General features: G+C 32.4%; 1 protein-coding gene across 1 annotated transcript in view; it reads right to left on the bottom strand.

Moving 5' to 3' along the window:
• Positions 1 to 21,433, bottom strand: part of trpc4a (transient receptor potential cation channel, subfamily C, member 4a) — a 62,907-nt gene that overhangs the window by 25,886 nt on the left and 15,588 nt on the right. The window contains exons 4-6 of the mRNA XM_087807673.1: positions 12,516 to 12,656; positions 7,941 to 8,117; positions 5,265 to 5,465 (exon numbers count right to left, since the gene is read on the bottom strand). Coding sequence (XP_087663799.1) covers positions 5,265 to 5,465; positions 7,941 to 8,117; positions 12,516 to 12,656 — 519 coding nt within the window. The remainder of the gene's footprint in view (positions 1 to 5,264; positions 5,466 to 7,940; positions 8,118 to 12,515; positions 12,657 to 21,433) is intronic.

Raw genomic sequence — 21,433 nt, 5'->3', positions numbered from 1 at the left:
AGAACTTAGGTTGTTAAATTTAAAGAGCAGAGAATGTTAAATATAAAGATCCCAAGGTGTTAAATATAAGTCACAATGTTAAATATAAAGGGTCCAGAGTGTTAAACATAAAGATCTCAGGTTAGTAAATATAAAGAGCGGAGTGTTAAATATAAAGATCTCTGGTTGTTAAATATAAAGATCCCAGGGTGTTAAATATAAGTCACAATGTTAAATATAAAGAGCCCAGAGTGTTAAACATAAAGAGCTCAGGTTGTTAAATATAAAGAGCCCAGAGTGTTAAACATAAAGATCTCAGGTAAGTAAATATAAAGAGCAGAGTGTTAAATATAAAGATCTCTGGTTGTTAAATATAAAGAACAGAGAGTGTTAAATATAAAGAGCTCAGGTTGTTAAATATATAGAGTCCAGAGTGTTAAATATAAAGAACTTAGGTTGTTAAATTTAAAGAGCAGAGAATGTTAAATATAAAGATCCCAAGGTGTTAAATATAAGTCACAATGTTAAATATAAAGGGTCCAGAGTGTTAAACATAAAGATCTCAGGTTAGTAAATATAAAGAGCGGAGTGTTAAATATAAAGATCTCTGGTTGTTAAATATAAAGATCCCAGGGTGTTAAATATAAGTCACAATGTTAAATATAAAGAGCCCAGAGTGTTAAACATAAAGAGCTCAGGTTGTTAAATATAAAGAGCCCAGAGTGTTAAACATAAAGATCTCAGGTAAGTAATTATAAAGAGCAGAGTGTTAAATATAAAGATCTCTGGTTGTTAAATATAAAGAACAGAGAGTGTTAAATATAAAGAGCTCAGGTTGTTAAATATATAGAGTCCAGAGTGTTAAATATAAAGAACTTAGGTTGTTAAATTTAAAGAGCAGAGAATGTTAAATATAAAGATCCCAGAGTGTTAAATATAAGTCACAATGTTAAATATAAAGGGTCCAGAGTGTTAAACATAAAGATCTCAGGTTAGTAAATATAAAGAGCCCAGAGTGTTAAACATAAAGATCTCAGGTAAATAAATATAAAGAGCAGAGCGTTAAATATAAAGATCTCTGGTTGTTAAATATAAAGAACAGAGTGTTAAATATAAAGAGCTCAGGTTGTTAAATATATAGAGTCCAGAGTGTTAAACATAAAGATCTCAGGTAAGTAAATATAAAGAGCAGAGTGTTAAATATAAAGATCTCTGGTTGTTAAATATAAAGAACAGAGAGTGTTAAATATAAAGAGCTCAGGTTGTTAAATATAAAGAGCGCAGAGTGTTAAACATAAAGATCTCAGGTAAGTAAACATAAAGAGCAGAGTGTTAAATATAAAGATCTCTGGTTGTTAAATATAAAGAACAGAGAGTGTTAAATATAAAGAGCTCAGGTTGTTAAGTATATAGAGTCCAGAGTGTTAAATATAAAGAACTTAGGTTGTTAAATTTAAAGAGCAGAGAATGTTAAATATAAAGATCCCAAGGTGTTAAATATAAGTCACAATGTTAAATATAAAGGGTCCAGAGTGTTAAACATAAAGATCTCAGGTTAGTAAATATAAAGAGCGGAGTGTTAAATATAAAGATCTCTGGTTGTTAAATATAAAGATCCCAGGGTGTTAAATATAAGTCACAATGTTAAATATAAACAGTCCAGAGTGTTAAATATAAAGAGCTCAGGTTGTTAAATATAAAGAGCCCAGAGTGTTAAATATAAAGATCTCAGGTAAGTAAATATAAAGAGCAGGGTGTTAAATATAAAGATCTCTGGTTGTTAAATATAAAGAACAGAGAGTATTAAATATAAAGAGCTCAGGTTTTTAAATATAAAGAGCCCAGAGTGTTAAATATAAAGATCTCAGGTTAGTAAATATAAAGAGCAGAGTGTTAAATATAAAGATCTCTGGTTGTTAAATATAAAGAACAGAGAGTGTTAAATATAAAGAGCTCAGGTTGTTAAATATAAAGAGCAGAGAGTAAGGTAAGGTAAGGTAAGGTAAAACTTTGTTGATCGAAATTGTTTTTTTCCAATAGCCAATACATACAGCAATTTTTTATAAAAAATAAATCAAAAATAAAATAAGAACAAGAACATAAAGAGAAAGAACAAGATGATACAATCTAAAATACAAAAATATTTAGATATAATATACAAAATATTTAAGTGTTAAATATAAAGAGCCTAGAGAGTTAACTATAAAGCTCCAGGTTGTTAAATATAAAGAGTCCAGAGTGTTAAATATAAAGATCCCAGGGTGTTAAATATAAGTCACAGTGTTAAATATAAAGAGCTCAGGTTGTTAAATATAAAGATCTCAGGTTGTTAAATATAACGAGCCAAGAGAGTAAATAAAAAGAGCAGAGAGTGTTAAATATAAAGAGCTCAGGTTGTTAAATATAAAGATCTCAGGTTGTTAAATATAACGAGCCAAGAGAGTAAATAAAAAGAGCAGAGAGTGTTAAATATAAAGAGCTCAGGTTGTTAAATATAAAGAGCAGAGAGTGTAAATATAAAGAGACAAAAGTGTAAAGTATAAAGATACCAGTCCTAAATGTAAAGATCCCAGAGTGTTCAATATATAAAAAGTCCAGGGTAAGTAAGTAAGTCAGGAAATAGAAAATCAAGGAAAAACCTGCATGAATAAAAATGTCAGTAGAAACAGTAGATCATCAAACACAGATGTTTCTTGAAGGAGTCAGTAGATCATCAAACACAGATGTTTCTTGAAGGAGTCAGTAGATCATCAAACACAGATGTTTCTTGAAGGAGTCAGTAGATCATCAAACACAGATGTTTCTTGAAGGAGTCAGTAGATCATCAAACACAGATGTTTCTTGAAGGAGTCAGAAGATCATCAAACACAGATGTTTCTTGAAGGAGTCAGTAGATCATCAAACACAGATGTTTCTTGAAGGAGTCAGTAGATCATCAAACACAGATGTTTCTTGAAGGAGTCAGTAGATCATCAAACACAGATGTTTCTTGAAGGAGTCAGTAGATCATCAAACACAGATGTTTCTTGAAGGAGTCAGTAGATCATCAAACACAGATGTTTCTTAAAGGAGTCAGTAGATCATCAAACACAGATGTTTCTTGAAGGAGTCAGTAGATCATCAAACACAGATGTTTCTTGAAGGAGTCAGTAGATCATCAAACACAGATGTTTCTTGAAGGAGTCAGTAGATCATCAAACACAGATGTTTCTTGAAGGAGTCAGTAGATCATCAAACACAGATGTTTCTTGAAGGAGTCAGTAGATCATCAAACACAGATGTTTCTTGAAGGAGTCAGTAGATCATCAAACACAGATGTTTCTTGAAGGAGTCAGTAGATCATCAAACACAGATGTTTCTTGAAGGAGTCAGTAGATCATCAAACACAGATGTTTCTTGAAGGAGTCAGTAGATCATCAAACACAGAGATGGTTCCAAAGCTTAGGAGCAACAGTCTGGAAGGATTTCTCTCCTCTGGTCCTGAACCGTGTTCAGAAACCATCAGTGAACGAGTGATATCAAGAACAGTTAAAAAAGAGACATTTTTGTCCAAATTATGAGCCTGGAATTATGTTATCGTACGTCAACAACACTATAACTACCACTAAATTCAAAATATTTTAGTTCGAACCAACAACTTGTTTTTCAATCTCTTGCTGGCCTCATGAAACCACTGGACAGGCTCTTGAGGTCTTGTCACGTTGATTGTGAAAAAAGCCTCAAATCAAGGTAAAGGTCGAACCTCTTCAAGATCCACTTGTGTAAAGTACTTCTTCTAATGAGACACAAGTATGAACAGAAACACATGTCGTATAATTAAAACACTCCTCACCTGTCAATCATGTGCGACATTTAAAATATGACGCTCTAATAGCTTTCATTATGGGATGTATTGATTTTTTTGCAGCTTTTTTCCCCCTCATGACGCTAAAGGAGTCGTTAATGTCGCCACAACGACTACGAAAAGACCAAAGACGGAGGAAAATGAAGCTGAAAATTGTTTAATTTTGATCATAGCTGAGCGACGTTAGCTTGAGGGATCCTGCCTGAGGCGGCAAAAATTGAATTATAAATGTGTTTTTGTTTGTGTTCATTTCACAGCGACAAGGTCTCTCTACACTTGAATGACAAACAATAAAAGTGTAGCATTTGTCAGAGTATTATCCTCTGAATAAATGAAACATGAAGTATCTTTTGAGGTTTTCTTAAGGAAGACTCAACATTTTTGACGTGATTCTGTGATAGTGACATCAGAGTATGGAATGGTTATTAAATAGTTACTGACAATTATTATTATTATTATAATTATTATTATTATTCTAAATTTGATATTTTAAGTCAAAACCTTTTAAATTTTACCATAAACATAAAGATACATTTACCGCAGAAAACTTTAAATTGATATATATATATATGATCTAAAACAACACTTTCACTTCTCCTTGTTTGATAAACGGCACCAAAATATGTAGTAAAATAGGCTTAGAGTTAAGAAATGTATTTAAAAAAAAGTGGTCTATGTTATTAATTAATTGTTAATAAGATAAATTTAATAGTTAACTATTAAACTCAAAGGTGGTGCTCCATTATTTGAGAAAAAAAATCAAAAATATGACGTTATATATATTCAATGAGAATAAATACAATCTTTAAATATTTTTAATGATTGATTTCCATTTTCATTTAGAACAACCTATGCAGAATTATTAAATTAAAACAAGTTAAATGTTAAATTCAACCATTTAAAAGCTGCTGGACTCACTGTATCCTCTCGTCCTCAGCCATCGCCAGGATCTCACAGGATTCTAATTCTTATTAGAATTATTTCTTATATATAATTGTATACAAACTTTATGTAATATAAACCATAAAAAGACTTTAAAAGAAATACATATGTTTTATATCAATACACTGTTGATCAATACCGTGAAAAAAACATTGCAATACTTACGTGAATCCATTTTTTTTTTTTTCATACCCCAAGTGTCTTTGCAATAGTATGAATTATATAATTATTATAATTATAACATTGCAATATGTTGAATTATATATATATATATATATATATATATATATATATATATATATATATATATAATTCAACAATTCAATTATTCAAAAATAATTAGATGCCTAAAAAACAACTACAATTATTTGATTATTAACAGTTTTAATATGAAATTGAACGATTCAGTATTTGTTTGGCCCTAATATACTTCTATACGACACCGTCTTCCACGACCTGAACCCGGGTCCCTTAAAAACCACTCGCTCAGACGACTCACCTCCTTCTGGTGATACTTGATGGCTAGTCTGAGTCGCGCCAAGTCACCGTTTCCTTCCTCCTCCAGCAGGTTGACGTCGTCCTTGTAGTTCAGGATCATCTCCAGCTCTCTGGAGCTCCTGGTCTGGTCCAGCAGGTCTTTGGCAAACTGTTTACACTGTTGAGAAAGTTCCTCGTACTCGGATTTGAACTCATTTTCCACCTTGTAGACAGAAAGAAAAAAATGTTAATGTCATTTTTAACATAAATATAATTTATTGAATCAACGCTACAGATATTTGAATTGTTAAAACAAGAACCTGATCTGTTTTTTTGTGTTTATTTTAAGTATATTTCAGTAAAAACACCATGATTTATTTAGAGAGTTTTACATGACATCCCATAATGTTCATACTATTGCAAAGACACTTGGGGTATGAGAAAAAAAAAAATGGATTCACTTAAGTATTGCAATGTTTTTTTCACGGTATTGATCAACAGTGTATTGATATAAAACATATGTATTTCTTTTAAAGTATTTTTATGGTTTATATTCCGTAAAGTGTGTATACAAATATATATATATATAATTACGATTAAAATAAGAATTACAATCCTGTGAGATCCTGGCGATGACTGAGGACGAGAGGATACAGTGAGTCCAGCAGCTTTTAAAGCTGATGTTTGGACATATTTTGGTTTGGAAACAAATGAAATCAGTTACGACTTCGTCAAGAGTCATGTGATCTGTAAATACTACAACCCGACGACATCACTGATGATGTCAACTAGGTGTTAAAGCAGGAAGTAATCATCCTTTAACCCTTTTGTCCACATGGTGAGTAAATAATCTCTACTTTAATTCACTGCAAACTTAAACTTAAATGTAAATGAAGAATGTTGTCTCACTTTGTAACAAACAGGAAACTGTTGATTTTTTAAATTGTTTTCCCATTAAAAGTGAAAAAAAAAATGTTAGCTGAATTTTCAACTTGCTAGCTTGACGAGTCGGGAAACTAGTGCTGTGTCTCAAATCGCATACTAGCGTACTAAAAGTTAGTATTTTTAGTACGTTAGTGTGTCTCAATTCTTAGTATGCGAAATTTAGTGCGCCATGCATACTAAATTGGCGTACTAACACGCCCACAAAACTAGCATGGTTCGATGGACACTAAACACACTAAACAGCCGCCATTTTAGTGACGTTTTAAACGGAAGTTACATCATATATAAATGCATATATATGCATATACTTAAATGTGTATTTTCAGCAGCAGTAGGAGGATAAACACGTCTTCGCTGCTGATACCAGCTTAAATATCTCGCGATTATTTAGATTCTCATATTTTTTCTTTATTTCTTTTTCCAAAGTTGCAATACGTGCTGCCAGCAGGTGGCGGCGATAGCGTTCAAACAGCTGCTTGAAACATCGTTAAATAGAAGTAGAAGAAGAAGCTGTCATGTGATTTCCGGTTAGTGTGTAGCTTCAGGGTTTGATTTGAGACATACTATCTGCGGAGAATTTGCGTACTAGTTAGTATGCATACTAAACTGATGCATACTAACTTCTAGCATACTAAGATTAGTATGCAATTTGAGACACAGCATAGCTATTATGATTGAAGGGCTGGTACCTGTAACACCATTGAGTATTTTTGAATTTGGAATAAAAAGCATGTAAATCAAATAAATGGCAACATAATCAAACCATCAACATAAAAATACATTGATCAAGGAAAACATTGTATGTATAAATATATGACTAATGTTACAATGCTACAACGATAGCTATCTATTGCAATGTCTTCGGCCGTAAAGTACACTCTTAAATTAAATTAACGCTTTGTGACCCTGGTCTGGAAAAGCGCTATACAAATAAAAATGACTTACTTAATACTTACTTACACTTGAACTTTCAAAAGCGGGGCAACAAATATGTAGTAAAAATGTGGTTGAATCACGACAAAACAAAAAGTGACTTCAGTTAATAAGTGATTCTTAAAATAGCGTTTTACAATATTATTTATAATCACATTTGTTTTCCTTTGACTTAAAGGTGCTCCATTGTTGGACGTATATTTATTAATTATTAATGTAACCCTATTTTCATACTCTTGCTTTAAGTAAGTAAGTAAGTAAGTAAGTAAGTAAGTAAGTAAGTAAGTAAGTAAGTAATATTTATTTATATAGCGCTTTTCGAGACCAGGGTCACAAAGCGCTTTAACAATCAAAACAATACTCAAAACAGTATATACTTCAAAGATCAAGATAATACTGATAACACTACAGGAGTTCCAGAAATTCAAGGAAAAGCCTGAACAAATAGAAACGTCTTAAGATGTTTCTTAAAGGAGTCAGTAGATCATCAAGCGCAAAAGTTACGCTCCATCGTTACTTTAAGTAACTTCTTTGTTGCAGTACCGAAGAAACAACCTTTTATTGGCTCTTACATTATTCATCTTAATAAAAATTACCACAGAAGTATTTCTGAGCAGGAAACCAAAAGGGAAAACTGTCCAAAATATAAAATAACCACAACTGAACAACTATCATGTTGCCTTTTGCGTAATGTTGTGTTGGTGGAAGAAAAGTGCTTGCAAGTGATGAAATATTCATATTTGGCTCCGGGGCAGTAATAAGCAGATGGAAATATAAAGAAGCTCCGATTTGAATAAAGACAGAAAGGATGAGTCGAAACCTTGCTGAGCTCCTGCAGCTCCCAGCTCAGACGGAACGCCGTGAGGAAGGGGTCTTCGCTGGAGAGGGCGATGAGCGAGGGGCTGGACAGAGCTCTGTAGATGTTGAGGCGAGAGCGAGAGTGTCGCAGGCTGTCCACGTCCGAGCTGGACACGCATTCCACACAGTTGCAGCGAACCTGCAGAACCAGAACCAGAACCGTTAGGATGTGTTTCCTGCTGTGATCGCGTGGAACTTGAATCACATCGACAATGAGGTTTAGTTTTCATTATAGTCGTGGATCTAGATGTTCATTAAAAGTCTCTCCTAACACAGTTGAATCCATCCTGTTTCTTTCAGGATCAACTTTAAAATTCTGGTTCTTACTTTCAGATCTATTCATGGTCAGACCTTCCATCAGTGATCTGATCCAGACTTACACCCCAGCTCGGGCTCTGAGGTCTGTGGATCAGAATCTACTTATGGTTCCACGCACACGGCTCAGGACCAGAGGAGAGAAATCTTTTCAGGCTGTTGCTCCTAAGCTTTGGAACGATCTTCTCTCTCTTTGCTCTTGATGATCTACTGACTCCTTCAAGAAACATCTTAAGACGTTTCTATTTGTTCAGGCTTTTCCTTGAATTTCTCGAACTCCTGTGTTGTTCTCAGTATTATCTTGATCTTTAAAGTATATATTTTATTGAGTATTGTTTTGTTTGTTTAAGCGCTTTGTGACCCTGGTCTCGAAAAGCGATATATAAATAAATATTACTTACTTACTTACTTACTTACTTACAATAATACACATCTAGACATAAAAAGTACTTTTTGGCAACATTGACTAATTTGTTTTGTCATTTTCAAAATCAAGCTTCATCACAGCAAAACAATCTTTTAGTAATAAACTGAAAATTGATCTTATCAAATCCAGCCTTTGGTATATATAACTTTTTCAGTGCTATATGGTTAAAACGTGCACAAATGTTCTCGAAATTTTCTTTTTTAAGCTTTAAATATTTTTTTTGTAAGAATTCAATACATTATTTCTATATGAAAATGTTTAATTTGTTTTTATCATTTCATGAAATCATTTATATTTTGAAAGGTTTATTATTTATTTTTAACCAATTGAATTAAGAATTGCATTGGAATTTTAATCCCAATAATTCAAAAATAAATTTTCTAAATCTGTATCTTAAATTCAATATTAATTCACTATGAACGTGTTAAAGAAAGAGAAAGAGAGAAATCTTTTCAGGCTGTTGCTCCTAAGCTTTGGAACGATCTTCTCTCTCTTTGCTCTTGATGATCTACTGACTCCTTTAAGAAACACCTTAAGACGTTTCTATTTGTTCAGGCTTTTCCTTGAATTTCTTGAACTCCTGTGTTGTTCTCAGTATTATCTTGATCCTTAAAGTATGTACTTTTTTGAGTATTGTTTTGATTGTCTAAGCGCTTTGTGACCCTGGTCTCGAAAAGCGCTATATAAATAAATATTACTTACTTACTTACTTACTTACTTACAATAATACACATCTAGACATTAAAAGTACTGTTTGGCAACATTGTTTAATTTGTTTTGTCATTTTCAAAATCAAGCTTCATCACAGCTAAACTGTCTTTTAGTAATAAACTGAAAATTGATCTTATCAAATCCAGCCTTTGGTATATATAACTTTTTCAGTGCTATATGGTTAAAACGTGCACAAATGTTCTCGAAATTTTCTTTTTTAAGCTTTAAATATTTTTTTTGTAAGTATTCAATACATTATTTCTATATTAAAATGTTTAATATGTTTTCATACAATAATTTCATGAAGTAATTTATATTTTGAAAGGTTGATTATTTATTTTTAACCCGTTGAATTAAGAATTGCATTGGAATTTTAATCCCAATAATTCAAAAATAAATTTTCTAAATCTGTAGCTTAAATTCAATATTAATTCACTATGAACGTGTTTAATTTAACATTTTGAAAGGCTATGAATGAAAATGTTTTTTTTTTTGCATTATTGTAATTAAAAATATAAAATGTTATGTGTCATAAAATAAAATAAACAACAATAACATTTGTGAATAAAAATGATTAAACCACTGTATTGAATAAAAACAACCTTTCAATTTACATTTACACATTAAAATGATAAAAACTGTGTATAAAGCTTGACGCCCAAGAATCATACATTCACTGTATCAATATGGACTCGATTCTACTTTGATGACAAAGTGCAAATAAAAAGTGCATAGAGATAACAAAGTGCAAATAAAAAGTGCATAAACATAGCAACGTGCAAATAAAAAGTGCATAGAGATACAAAGTGCAAATAAAAAGTGCATAGAGATAACAAAGTGAAAATAAAAAGTGAATAGAGATAACAAAGTGCAAATAAAAAGTGCATAAACATAGCAAAGTGCAAATTAAAACTGCAGAGAGATAACAAAGTGCAAATAAAAAGTGAATAGAGATAACAAAGTGCAAATAAAAAGTGCATAAACATAGCAAAGTGCAAATTAAAACTGCAGCGAGATAACAAAGTGCAAATAAAAAGTGCATAGAAATAACAAAGTGCAAATAAAAAGTGAATAGAGATAACAAAGTGCAAATAAAAAGTGCATAGAGATACAAAGTGCAAATAAAAAGTGCATAGAGATAACAAAGTGAAAATAAAAAGTGAATAGAGATAACAAAGTGCAAATAAAAAGTGCATAAACATAGCAAAGTGCAAATTAAAACTGCAGAGAGATAACAAAGTGCAAATAAGAAGTGAATAGAGATAACAAAGTGCAAATAAAAAGTGCATAAACATAGCAAAGTGCAAATTAAAACTGCAGAGAGATACCAAAGTGCAAATAAAAAGTGCATAGAAATAACAAAGTGCAAATAAAAAGTGTATAAACATAGCAACGTGCAAATAAAAAGTGCATAGAGATACAAAGTGCAAATAAAAAGTGCATAGAGATAACAAAGTGAAAATAAAAAGTGAATAGAGATAACAAAGTGCAAATAAAAAGTGCATAAACATAGCAAAGTGCAAATTAAAACTGCAGAGAGATAACAAAGTGCAAATAAAAAGTGCATAGAAATAACAAAGTGCAAATAAAAAGTGCATAGAGATAATGAAGTGCAAATGAATAGTTCATAGAGATAACAAAGTGCAAATAAAAAGTGCATAGAGATACAAAGTGCAAATAAAAAGTGCATAGAGATAACAAAGTGAAAATAAAAAGTGAATAGAGATAACAAAGTGCAAATAAAAAGTGCATAGAGATACAAAGTGCAAATAAAAAGTGCATAGAGATAACAAAGTGAAAATAAAAAGTGAATAGAGATAGCAAAGTGCAAATAAAAAGTGCATAAACATAGCAAAGTGCAAATTAAAACTGCAGAGAGATAAAGTGCAAATAAAAAGTGCATAGAAATAACAAAGTGCAAATAAAAAGTGGATAGAGATAATGAAGTGCAAATTAATAGTTCATAGAGATAACAAAGTGCAAATAAAAAGTGCATAGAGATACAAAGTGCAAATAAAAAGTGCATAGAGATAACAAAGTGAAAATAAAAAGTGAATAGAGATAACAAAGTGCAAATAAAAAGTGCATAGAAATAACAAAGTGCAAATAAAAAGTGCATAGAGATAATGAAGTGCAAATGAATAGTTCATAGAGATAACAAAGTGCAAATAAAAAGTGCATAGAGATACAAAGTGCAAATAAAAAGTGCATAGAGATAACAAAGTGAAAATAAAAAGTGAATAGAGATAACAAAGTGCAAATAAAAAGTGCATAGAGATACAAAGTGCAAATAAAAATTGCATAGAGATAACAAAGTGAAAATAAAAAGTGCATAAACATAGCAAAGTGCAAATTAAAACTGCAGAGAGATAAAGTGCAAATAAAAAGCGCATAGAAATAACAAAGTGCAAATAAAAAGTGCATAGAGATAATGAAGTGCAAATGAATAGTTCATAGAGATAACAAAGTGCAAATAAAAAGTGCATAGAGATACAAAGTGCAAATAAAAAGTGCATAGAGATAACAAAGTGAAAATAAAAAGTGAATAGAGATAACAAAGTGAAAATAAAAAGTGAATAGAGATAACAAAGTGCAAATAAAAAGTGCATAGAAATAACAAAGTGCAAATAAAAAGTGCATAGAGATAATGAAGTGCAAAGAAAAGGGGAGAGATAAAAAAAAAATCATAAAAAACTGCATAGATGACTAAGTGAAAATAAAAAGTGCATAGAAATAACAAAGTGCAAATAATAGTGCATAGAGATAACTAAGTGCAAATAAAAAGCGCATAGAGATAACAAAGTGCAAATTAAAACTGCATAGAGATAACTAAGTAAAAATTAAAAGTGCATATAGATGAAGTACTTAGATTTTGAGCAAACATCTATGGGCCTCACAGGCAAGTCATGATCCCTGAAGCGTGGAATTAAAAATCAACTCCAACACGTTGAATGATTCACTCTTTGAACATCGATGGATGAAAGTGACTCGTGAGGAATGACTGCAGTTATTGATTCTCGGTTCATGGATCTGAGGTTCGTTAGGTTCAGTCGAGGCTCGTCTTCATTGTGATCAGAGACTCACCTCGTGCGGCTGCGGCATAGAAACACCTTTTTGAACCAGAAGCTTGATGATCTCGTAGTTGTTGGTGTGAGCGGCGAGGATGATGGGCGTGATGTCGGGCGTGAAGTCAGAGAACTGCTTGTCCAGCAGGATAGGAGGAACCTACGGGTGAGAAGCAACGTTAAAATACGTACCATGATTTTTGTTCAATTTTTATTAACTCAGCATGATTGTCCTTTTAAAATGAACTGAAAATGGTGCAAATGTGAGCAAAATTTCTAACAGTGAATTTGATTTGACTTGAAAAATCTGATTAATTTTTTAATTATTTTTAATATTAAATATAATATAGGATTAATATATTCAGTGTCGCCTAATTTAAAAGTGTCTTATAACTAATATTTTAAAAAGCAATATATCAAAAAGGAATGTAAAAATTAAATGTAAATTTTATTTAAGATAAAGGAAATATTAGTTAATTATTTCAATGTAAAAAGAAATAAATGTAGTGTAATAGAATATAATGTAACATTTAAATGTATAGAAATATTTAGTGTAAAAATGTAAATTTAAAAAATATTTGTGTAAACATTTCAATGTATAACAAAGTATTTAGTGTAATACAATGTAATGTAAAAATTGAATGTATAGAAATGTTTAGTGTAATAATTTCAATTAAAAAAATATGAAGTTTAAACATTTCAATGTATAAAAAAGTATTTAGTGTAACAAAATTAAATGTAAAAAAGAAATGTATAGAAATGTTTAGTGTGAAAATGTCAATGTAAAAAAATATTTAGTGTAAACATTTCAATAAATAATAAATATTTAGTGTAAAAATGTCAATTTAAAAAATATTTAGTGTAAAAATGTAAATTTAGAAAATATTTAGTGTAAAAATGTCAATGTAAAAAAATATTTAGTGTAAACATTTCAATGTATAATAAATATTTAGTGTAAAAATGTCAATTAAAGAAAAAACATTTAGCGTGATAAAATGTAATGTAAAAATTACATGTATAGAAATATTTAGTGTAAAAAATTCAATTAAAAAAATATGAAGTTTAAACATTTCAATGTATAAAAAAGTATTTAGTGTAACAAAATTAAATGTAAAAAAGAAATGTATAGAAATATTTAGTGTGAAAATGTCAATGTAAAAAAATAATTAGTGTAAACATTTCAATGTATAATAAATATTTAGTGTAAAAATGTCAATGTATAATAAATATTCAGTGTAAAAATGTCAATTTAAAAAATATTTAGTGTAAAAATGTCAATTTAAAAAATATTTAGTGTAAAAATGTCAATTTAAAAAATATTTAGTGTAAACATTTCAATGCATAATAAATATTTAGTGTAAAAATGTCAATTTAAAAAATATTTAGTGTAATACAATGTAATGTAAAAATTGAATCTATAGAAATATTCAGTGTAAAAATTTCAATTAAAAAAAAACATTTAGCGTAATAAAATGTAATGTAAAAATTACATGTATAGAAATATTTAGTGTAAAAATTTCAATTAAAAAAATATGAAGTTTAAACATTTCAATGTATAAAAAAGTATTTAGTGTAACAAAATTAAATGTAAAAAAGAAATGTTTAGTGTGAAAATGTCAATGTAAAAAAATATTTAGTGTAAACATTTCAATGTATAATAAATATTGAGTGTAAAAATGTACATTTAAAAAATATTTAGTGTAAACATTTCAATGTATAAAAAAGTATTTAGTGTAATACAATGTAATGTAAAAATTGAATGTATAGAAATATTTAGTGTAAACATTTCAATGTATAAAAAAGTATTTAGTGTAATACAATGTAATGTAAAAATTGAATGTATAGAAATATTTAGTGTAAACATTTCAATGTATAAAAAAAGTATTTAGTGTAATACAATGTAATGTAAAAATTGAATGTATATAAATATTTAGTGTAGTAGTTTTTGTTTACATTAAAAATCTTTCACATTAAACTATTTTCATACATTTATTTTTGGTCTACATTGAATTCATTCATGCATTGACACAAAAACAAACAAATCAACAACAGTGTAAAATGTGTTGGTATTTTATATTCAAGGTCAGATTTCGATGCTGTAAAAACCTCAGTGATGGTATTTTATATTCAAAGTCCGATGGAACACGTTTAGTAACATCAGGTCGTGAGCATCAAAGGAATTGAAGGCCGTCTTTAATCACTTGACACGTCTTCACACGTGTTAAAGAACGTCTTTGTTCTCAAACCTTTCCTTCTTATCGTCTCCTAACGATGAAACTGTCTCTGGAAACGTCTCCAGAGTGAAACCACATCCTCTAGTCCTGCTTTAATTGAGGCTCTTATCTGATCCGAGCCGCGAGACACTAAAGATTGAACACCAGGTGATGGAAGGAGGCCAGACTCGGACTGTGTTTATAGAAGCGACAAAGATCTTCATGTTTTATACTTGAACTGGAAACTCTGTTTACATCCAACATTCACTGCTCATTGGAATTAAATGATTGGTCTTTAAATCCAACAATAAGTATTTGTTCTACAAGTATTTCTTGTAGTATATTCTACATTATGTATTATTTCCCAAAATATACTTTTTTATTTGCTAAGACTTGTATTAAAGACATGTTTTAAATATATATACATCTTTTTGTTGAGTTTTTGACACTAGTTAAAGATTAACATACAAATCCATCACAATAAATATCTATCAGTATAATTTGTAGCAATATTTTCTTTCATGATACCATAACTACTTTGTTCAATCGCAGTATAGACGATTTTATTTATTTACAATTGCATTAATTCTCGGCTTTCAAATTAAATCTTGTTTTTCTCATAATTATTTATTTATTTTCATAAATTATGTTTGAAATTAAGTAAATTGATTTTATTTAAAATGAACAGGAAAATATTCGTGGTGTTTGTTCATTTTTGTGTTACAATTAAACTTTCGGGCACTAGATGGCAGCAGTTATTACGACCTCATAAAGGGGTTCCTGAAGGAACAATGAAATCACGTGATGACTGAGGACGAGAGGATACAGTCCAGCAGCTTTTAAAGCTGATGTTTGGACATATATTTTGGTTTGAAAACAAATGAAAGTAGTTACGACTTCATCAAGAGTCATGTGGTCTGTAAATACTACAACACCAGAGTCAAGTACTGGACAATACTACACATATATACTTGTTACTACACTATCACAACACCAGAGTCCAGTACTGGACAATACTACACATATATACTTGTTACTACACTATCACAACACCAGAGTCCAGTACTGGACAATACTACACATATATACTTGTTACTACACTATCACAACACCAGAGTCCAGTACTGGACAATACTACACATATATACTTGTTACTACACTATCACAACACCAGAGTCAAGTATTGGACAATACTACACATGTATACTTGTTACTACACTATCACAACACCAGAGTCAAGTACTGGACAATACTACACATATATACTTGTTACTACACTATCACAACACCAGAGTCAAGTACTGGACAATACTACACATATATACTTGTTACTACACTATCACAACACCAGAGTCCAGTACTGGACAATACTACACATATATACTTGTTACTACACTATCACAACACCAGAGTCAAGTATTGGACAATACTACACATGTATACTTGTTACTACACTATCACAACACCAGAGTCAAGTACTGGACAATACTACACATATATACTTGTTACTACACTATCACAACACCAGAGTCCAGTACTGGACAATACTACACATATACAGTATACTTGTTACTACACTATCACAACACCAGAGTCAAGTACTGGACAATACTGCACATATATACTTGTTACTTCACTATCACAACACCAGAGTCAAGTACTGGACAATACTACACATGTATACTTGTTACTACACTATCACAACACCAGAGTCAAGTACTGGACAATACTACACATATATACTTGTTACTACACTATCACAACACCAGAGTCAAGTACTGGACAATACTACACATATATACTTGTTACTACACTATCACAACACCAGAGTCCAGTACTGGACAATACTACACATATACAGTATACTTGTTACTACACTATCACAACACCAGAGTCAAGTACTGGACAATACTACACACATATACTTGTTACTTCACTATCACAACACCAGAGTCAAGTACTGAACAATACTACACATCTATACTTGTTACTACACTATCCTTATATATCACTAAATTGTATCGTCAACACTGACGTTATACATATCGTATCATATTCTAGTCAATACACACTCCTAGATATGTGGTTAACTTGTTCGATTCACAAAGATCCCATGAGATCCTGGCGATGACTGAGGATGAGAGGATACAATAGATTCACACAAGAAAGTTGCTCTTCTCTGTCGTCTACACATAAGGATGAAGAAAAAGGCTGAGGCTGTGAGATGTTCTTCACTCCTCAATGGAAAACAAAAAAGCTCATGAGACTCAAAGAACAAAAGAGCCGGAGAAAAACAGCGAAAACCTTTTTAAATAAATCTTCTTAATAAATCTCAAAGACGGATCACGTGCACTTCCCTCTGACAGCCTTTTAACGTGATCAATGAAGCCCCCATTCTGCAACATTATCTCCTTTCGAAAACCTACTTAGGCAAAAGTGAGGCTTTATTAGGATGAACGGAACATTTCACGCTTCTTCTGCTTCAAAACCAGAATCTTTTTATTCCATTACTACATTAATATCCTTGTTTTTGATCCATTAGAGGTTCTCTGTGGTAAACGGGTCAGCAGTCGCCGCCTCCTGTCATAAAAACCGTGGCGCCCCAAAAACAGGTTTCCCTTCGGGATTCACGGAACATTAGAGCTGATGGTGAAGGATGAGAGTCTCGTCCTGATTCAACCCTGTTTGTTACAGAATCAAGATCCTCTCATTTATCTTCTTCCACTTGTATTGAAGGAACTTTCTTACAAAGGAATTCTAGAGTTTTCCTCACTGAACTGAACCACTCATATATATTAGTACATCATATTTGTATGTGTTGGATCACGGCGCCTGTTGCTGTGCCTCAGCAACTCAAAGGTCAACTAACGTGTGTGTTTCTTGTGATGTGTGACTCTATTGTATCATCAGTGTGTGTGTGTGTTGTTGTGATGTGTGACTCTATTGTATCATCAGTGTGTGTGTGTTGTTGTGATGTGTGACTTTGTTGTATCATCAGTGTGTGTGTTGTTGTGATGTGTGACTTTATTGTATCATCAGTGTGTGTGTGTTGTTGTGATGTGTGACTTTATTGTATCATCAGTGTGTGTGTGTGTTGTGATGTGTGACTCTATTGTATCATCAGTGTGTGTGTTGTTGTGATGTGTGACTCTATTGAATTATCAGTGTGTGTGTGTGTTGTGATGTGTGACTCTATTGTATCATCAGTGTGTGTGTGTTGTTGTGATGTGTGACTCTATTGTATCATCAGTGTGTGTGTTTTGTTGTGATGTGTTACTCTATTGTATCATCAGTGTGTGTGTTGTTGTGATGTGTGACTCTATTGTATCATCAGTGTGTGTGTTGTTGTGATGTGTGACTCTATTGTATCATCAGTGTGTGTGTTGTTGTGATGTGTGACTTTATTGTATCATCAGTGTGTGTGTTGTTGTGATGTGTGACTTTATTGTATCATCAGTGTGTGTGTTGTTGTGATGTGTGACTTTATTGTATCATCAGTGTGTGTGTGTTGTTGTGATGTGTGACTCTATTGTATCATCAGTGTGTGTGTGTTGTTGTGATGTGTGACTCTATGGTATCATCGGTGTGTGTGTGTTGTTGTGATGTGTGACTTTATTGTATCATCAGTGTGTGTGTGTGTTGTTGTGATGTGTGACTTTATTGTATCATCAGTGTGTGTGTTTGTTGTTGTGATGTGTGACTTTATTGTATCATCAGTGTGTGTGTGTTGTTGTGACGTGTGACTTTATTGTATCATCAGTGTGTGTGTTGTTGTGATGTGTGACTCTATTGTATCATCAGTGTGTGTGTGTTGTTGTGATGTGTGACTCTATTGTATCATCAGTGTGTGTGTGTTGTTGTGATATGTGACTTTATTGTATCATCAGTGTGTGTGTGTTGTTGTGATGTGTGACTCTATTGTATCATCAGTGTGTGTGTGTTGTTGTGATGTGTGACTCTATTGTATCATCAGTGTGTGTGTGTTGTTGTGATGTGTGACTCTATTGTATCATCAGTGTGTGTGTGTGTTGTTGTGATGTGTGACTCTATTGTATCATCAGTGTGTGTGTGTTGTTGTGATATGTGACTTTATTGTATCATCAGTGTGTGTGTGTTGTTGTGATGTGTGACTCTATTGTATCATCAGTGTGTGTGTGTTGTTGTGATGTGTGACTCTATTGTATCATCAGTGTGTGTGTGTTGTTGTGATGTGTGACTTTATTGTATCATCAGTGTGTGTGTTGTAGTGATGTGTGACTCTATTGTATCATCAGTGTGTGTGTTGTTGTGATGTGTGACTCTATTGCATCATCAGTGTGTGTGTTGTTGTGATGTGTGACTCTATTGTATCATCAGTGTGTGTGTGTGTTGTTGTGATGTGTGACTCTATTGTATCATCAGTGTGTGTGTGTTGTTGTGATGTGTGACTCTATTGTATCATCAGTGTGTGTGTGTTGTTGTGATGTGTGACTCTATTGTATCATCAGTGTGTGTGTTGTTGTGATGTGTGACTCTATTGTATCATCAGTGTGTGTGTGTGTGTGTTGTTGTGATGTGTGACTCTATTGTATCATCAGTGTGTGTGTGTTGTTGTGATGTGTGACTCTATTGTATCATCAGTGTGTGTGTTGTTGTGATGTGTGACTATATTGTATCATCAGTGTGTGTGTGTGTTGTTGTGATGTGTGACTCTATTGTATCATCAGTGTGTGTGTGTGTTGTTGTGATGTGTGACTCTATTGTATCATCAGTGTGTGTGTGTTGTTGTGATGTGTGACTCTATTGTATCATCAGTGTGCGTGTGTTGTTGTGATGTGTGACTCTATTGTATCATCAGTGTGTGTGTTGTTGTGATGTGTGACTCTATTGTATCATCAGTGTGTGTGTGTTGTTGTGATGTGTGACTCTATTGTATCATCAGTGTGTGTGTGTTGTTGTGATGTGTGACTCTATTGTATCATCAGTGTGTGTGTGTTGTTGTGATGTGTGACTTTATTGTATCATCAGTGTGTGTGTGTTGTTGTGATGTGTGACTTTATTGTATCATCAGTGTGTGTGTTGTTGTGATGTGTGACTTTATTGTATCATCAGTGTGTGTGTGTGTTGTGATGTGTGACTCTATTGTATCATCAGTGTGTGTGTTGTTGTGATGTGTGACTTTGTTGTATCATCAGTGTGTGTGTTGTTGTGATGTGTGACTCTATTGTATCATCAGTGTGTGTGTTGTTGTGATGTTTGACTCTATTGTATCATCAGTGTGTGTGTGTGTGTTGTGATGTGTGACTCTATTGTATCATCAGTGTGTGTGTGTTGTGATGTGTGACTCTATTGTATCATCAGTGTGTGTGTTGTTGTGATGTGTGACTTTATTGTATCATCAGTGTGTGTTGTTGTGATGTGTGACTCTATTGTATCATCAGTGTGTGTGTGTTGTTGTGATGTGTGACTCTATTGTATCATCAGTGTGTGTGTGTGTTGTTGTGATGTGTGACTCTATTGTATCATCAGTGTGTGTGTGTTGTTGTGATGTGTGACTCTATTGTATCATCAGTGTGTGTGTGTTGTTGTGATGTGTGACTCTATTGCATCATCAGTGTGTGTGTTGTTGTGATGTGTGACTCTATTGTATAATCAGTGTGTGTGTGTTGTTGTGATGTGTGACTCTATTGTATCATCGGTGTGTGTGTGTGTTGTTGTGATGTGTGACTTTATTGTATCATCAGTGTGTGTGTTTGTTGTTGTGATGTGTGACTTTATTGTATCATCAGTGTGTGTGTGTTGTTGTGACGTGTGACTTTATTGTATCATCAGTGTGTGTGTTGTTGTGATGTGTGACTCTATTGTATCATCAGTGTGTGTGTGTTGTTGTGATGTGTGACTCTATTGTATCATCAGTGTGTGTGTGTTGTTGTGATATGTGACTTTATTGTATCATCAGTGTGTGTGTGTTGTTGTGATGTGTGACTCTATTGTATCATCAGTGTGTGTGTGTTGTTGTGATGTGTGACTCTATTGTATCATCAGTGTGTGTGTGTTGTTGTGATGTGTGACTCTATTGTATCATCAGTGTGTGTGTGTGTTGTTGTGATGTGTGACTCTATTGTATCATCAGTGTGTGTGTGTTGTTGTGATATGTGACTTTATTGTATCATCAGTGTGTGTGTGTTGTTGTGATGTGTGACTCTATTGTATCATCAGTGTGTGTGTGTTGTTGTGATGTGTGACTCTATTGTATCATCAGTGTGTGTGTGTTGTTGTGATGTGTGACTTTATTGTATCATCAGTGTGTGTGTTGTAGTGATGTGTGACTCTATTGTATCATCAGTGTGTGTGTTGTTGTGATGTGTGACTCTATTGCATCATCAGTGTGTGTGTTGTTGTGATGTGTGACTCTATTGTATCATCAGTGTGTGTGTGTGTTGTTGTGATGTGTGACTCTATTGTATCATCAGTGTGTGTGTGTTGTTGTGATGTGTGACTCTATTGTATCATCAGTGTGTGTGTGTTGTTGTGATGTGTGACTCTATTGTATCATCAGTGTGTGTGTTGTTGTGATGTGTGACTCTATTGTATCATCAGTGTGTGTGTGTGTGTGTTGTTGTGATGTGTGACTCTATTGTATCATCAGTGTGTGTGTGTTGTTGTGATGTGTGACTCTATTGTATCATCAGTGTGTGTGTTGTTGTGATGTGTGACTATATTGTATCATCAGTGTGTGTGTGTG

The sequence above is a fragment of the Callionymus lyra genome, chromosome 14, assembly GCF_982586985.1.
Source record: "Callionymus lyra chromosome 14, fCalLyr1.hap1.1, whole genome shotgun sequence".
Lineage (NCBI taxonomy): Eukaryota > Metazoa > Chordata > Actinopteri > Syngnathiformes > Callionymidae > Callionymus > Callionymus lyra.
The sequence above is the reverse complement of the archived record's forward strand: the minus strand, read 5'-3'. Positions and strand labels throughout refer to the sequence as shown.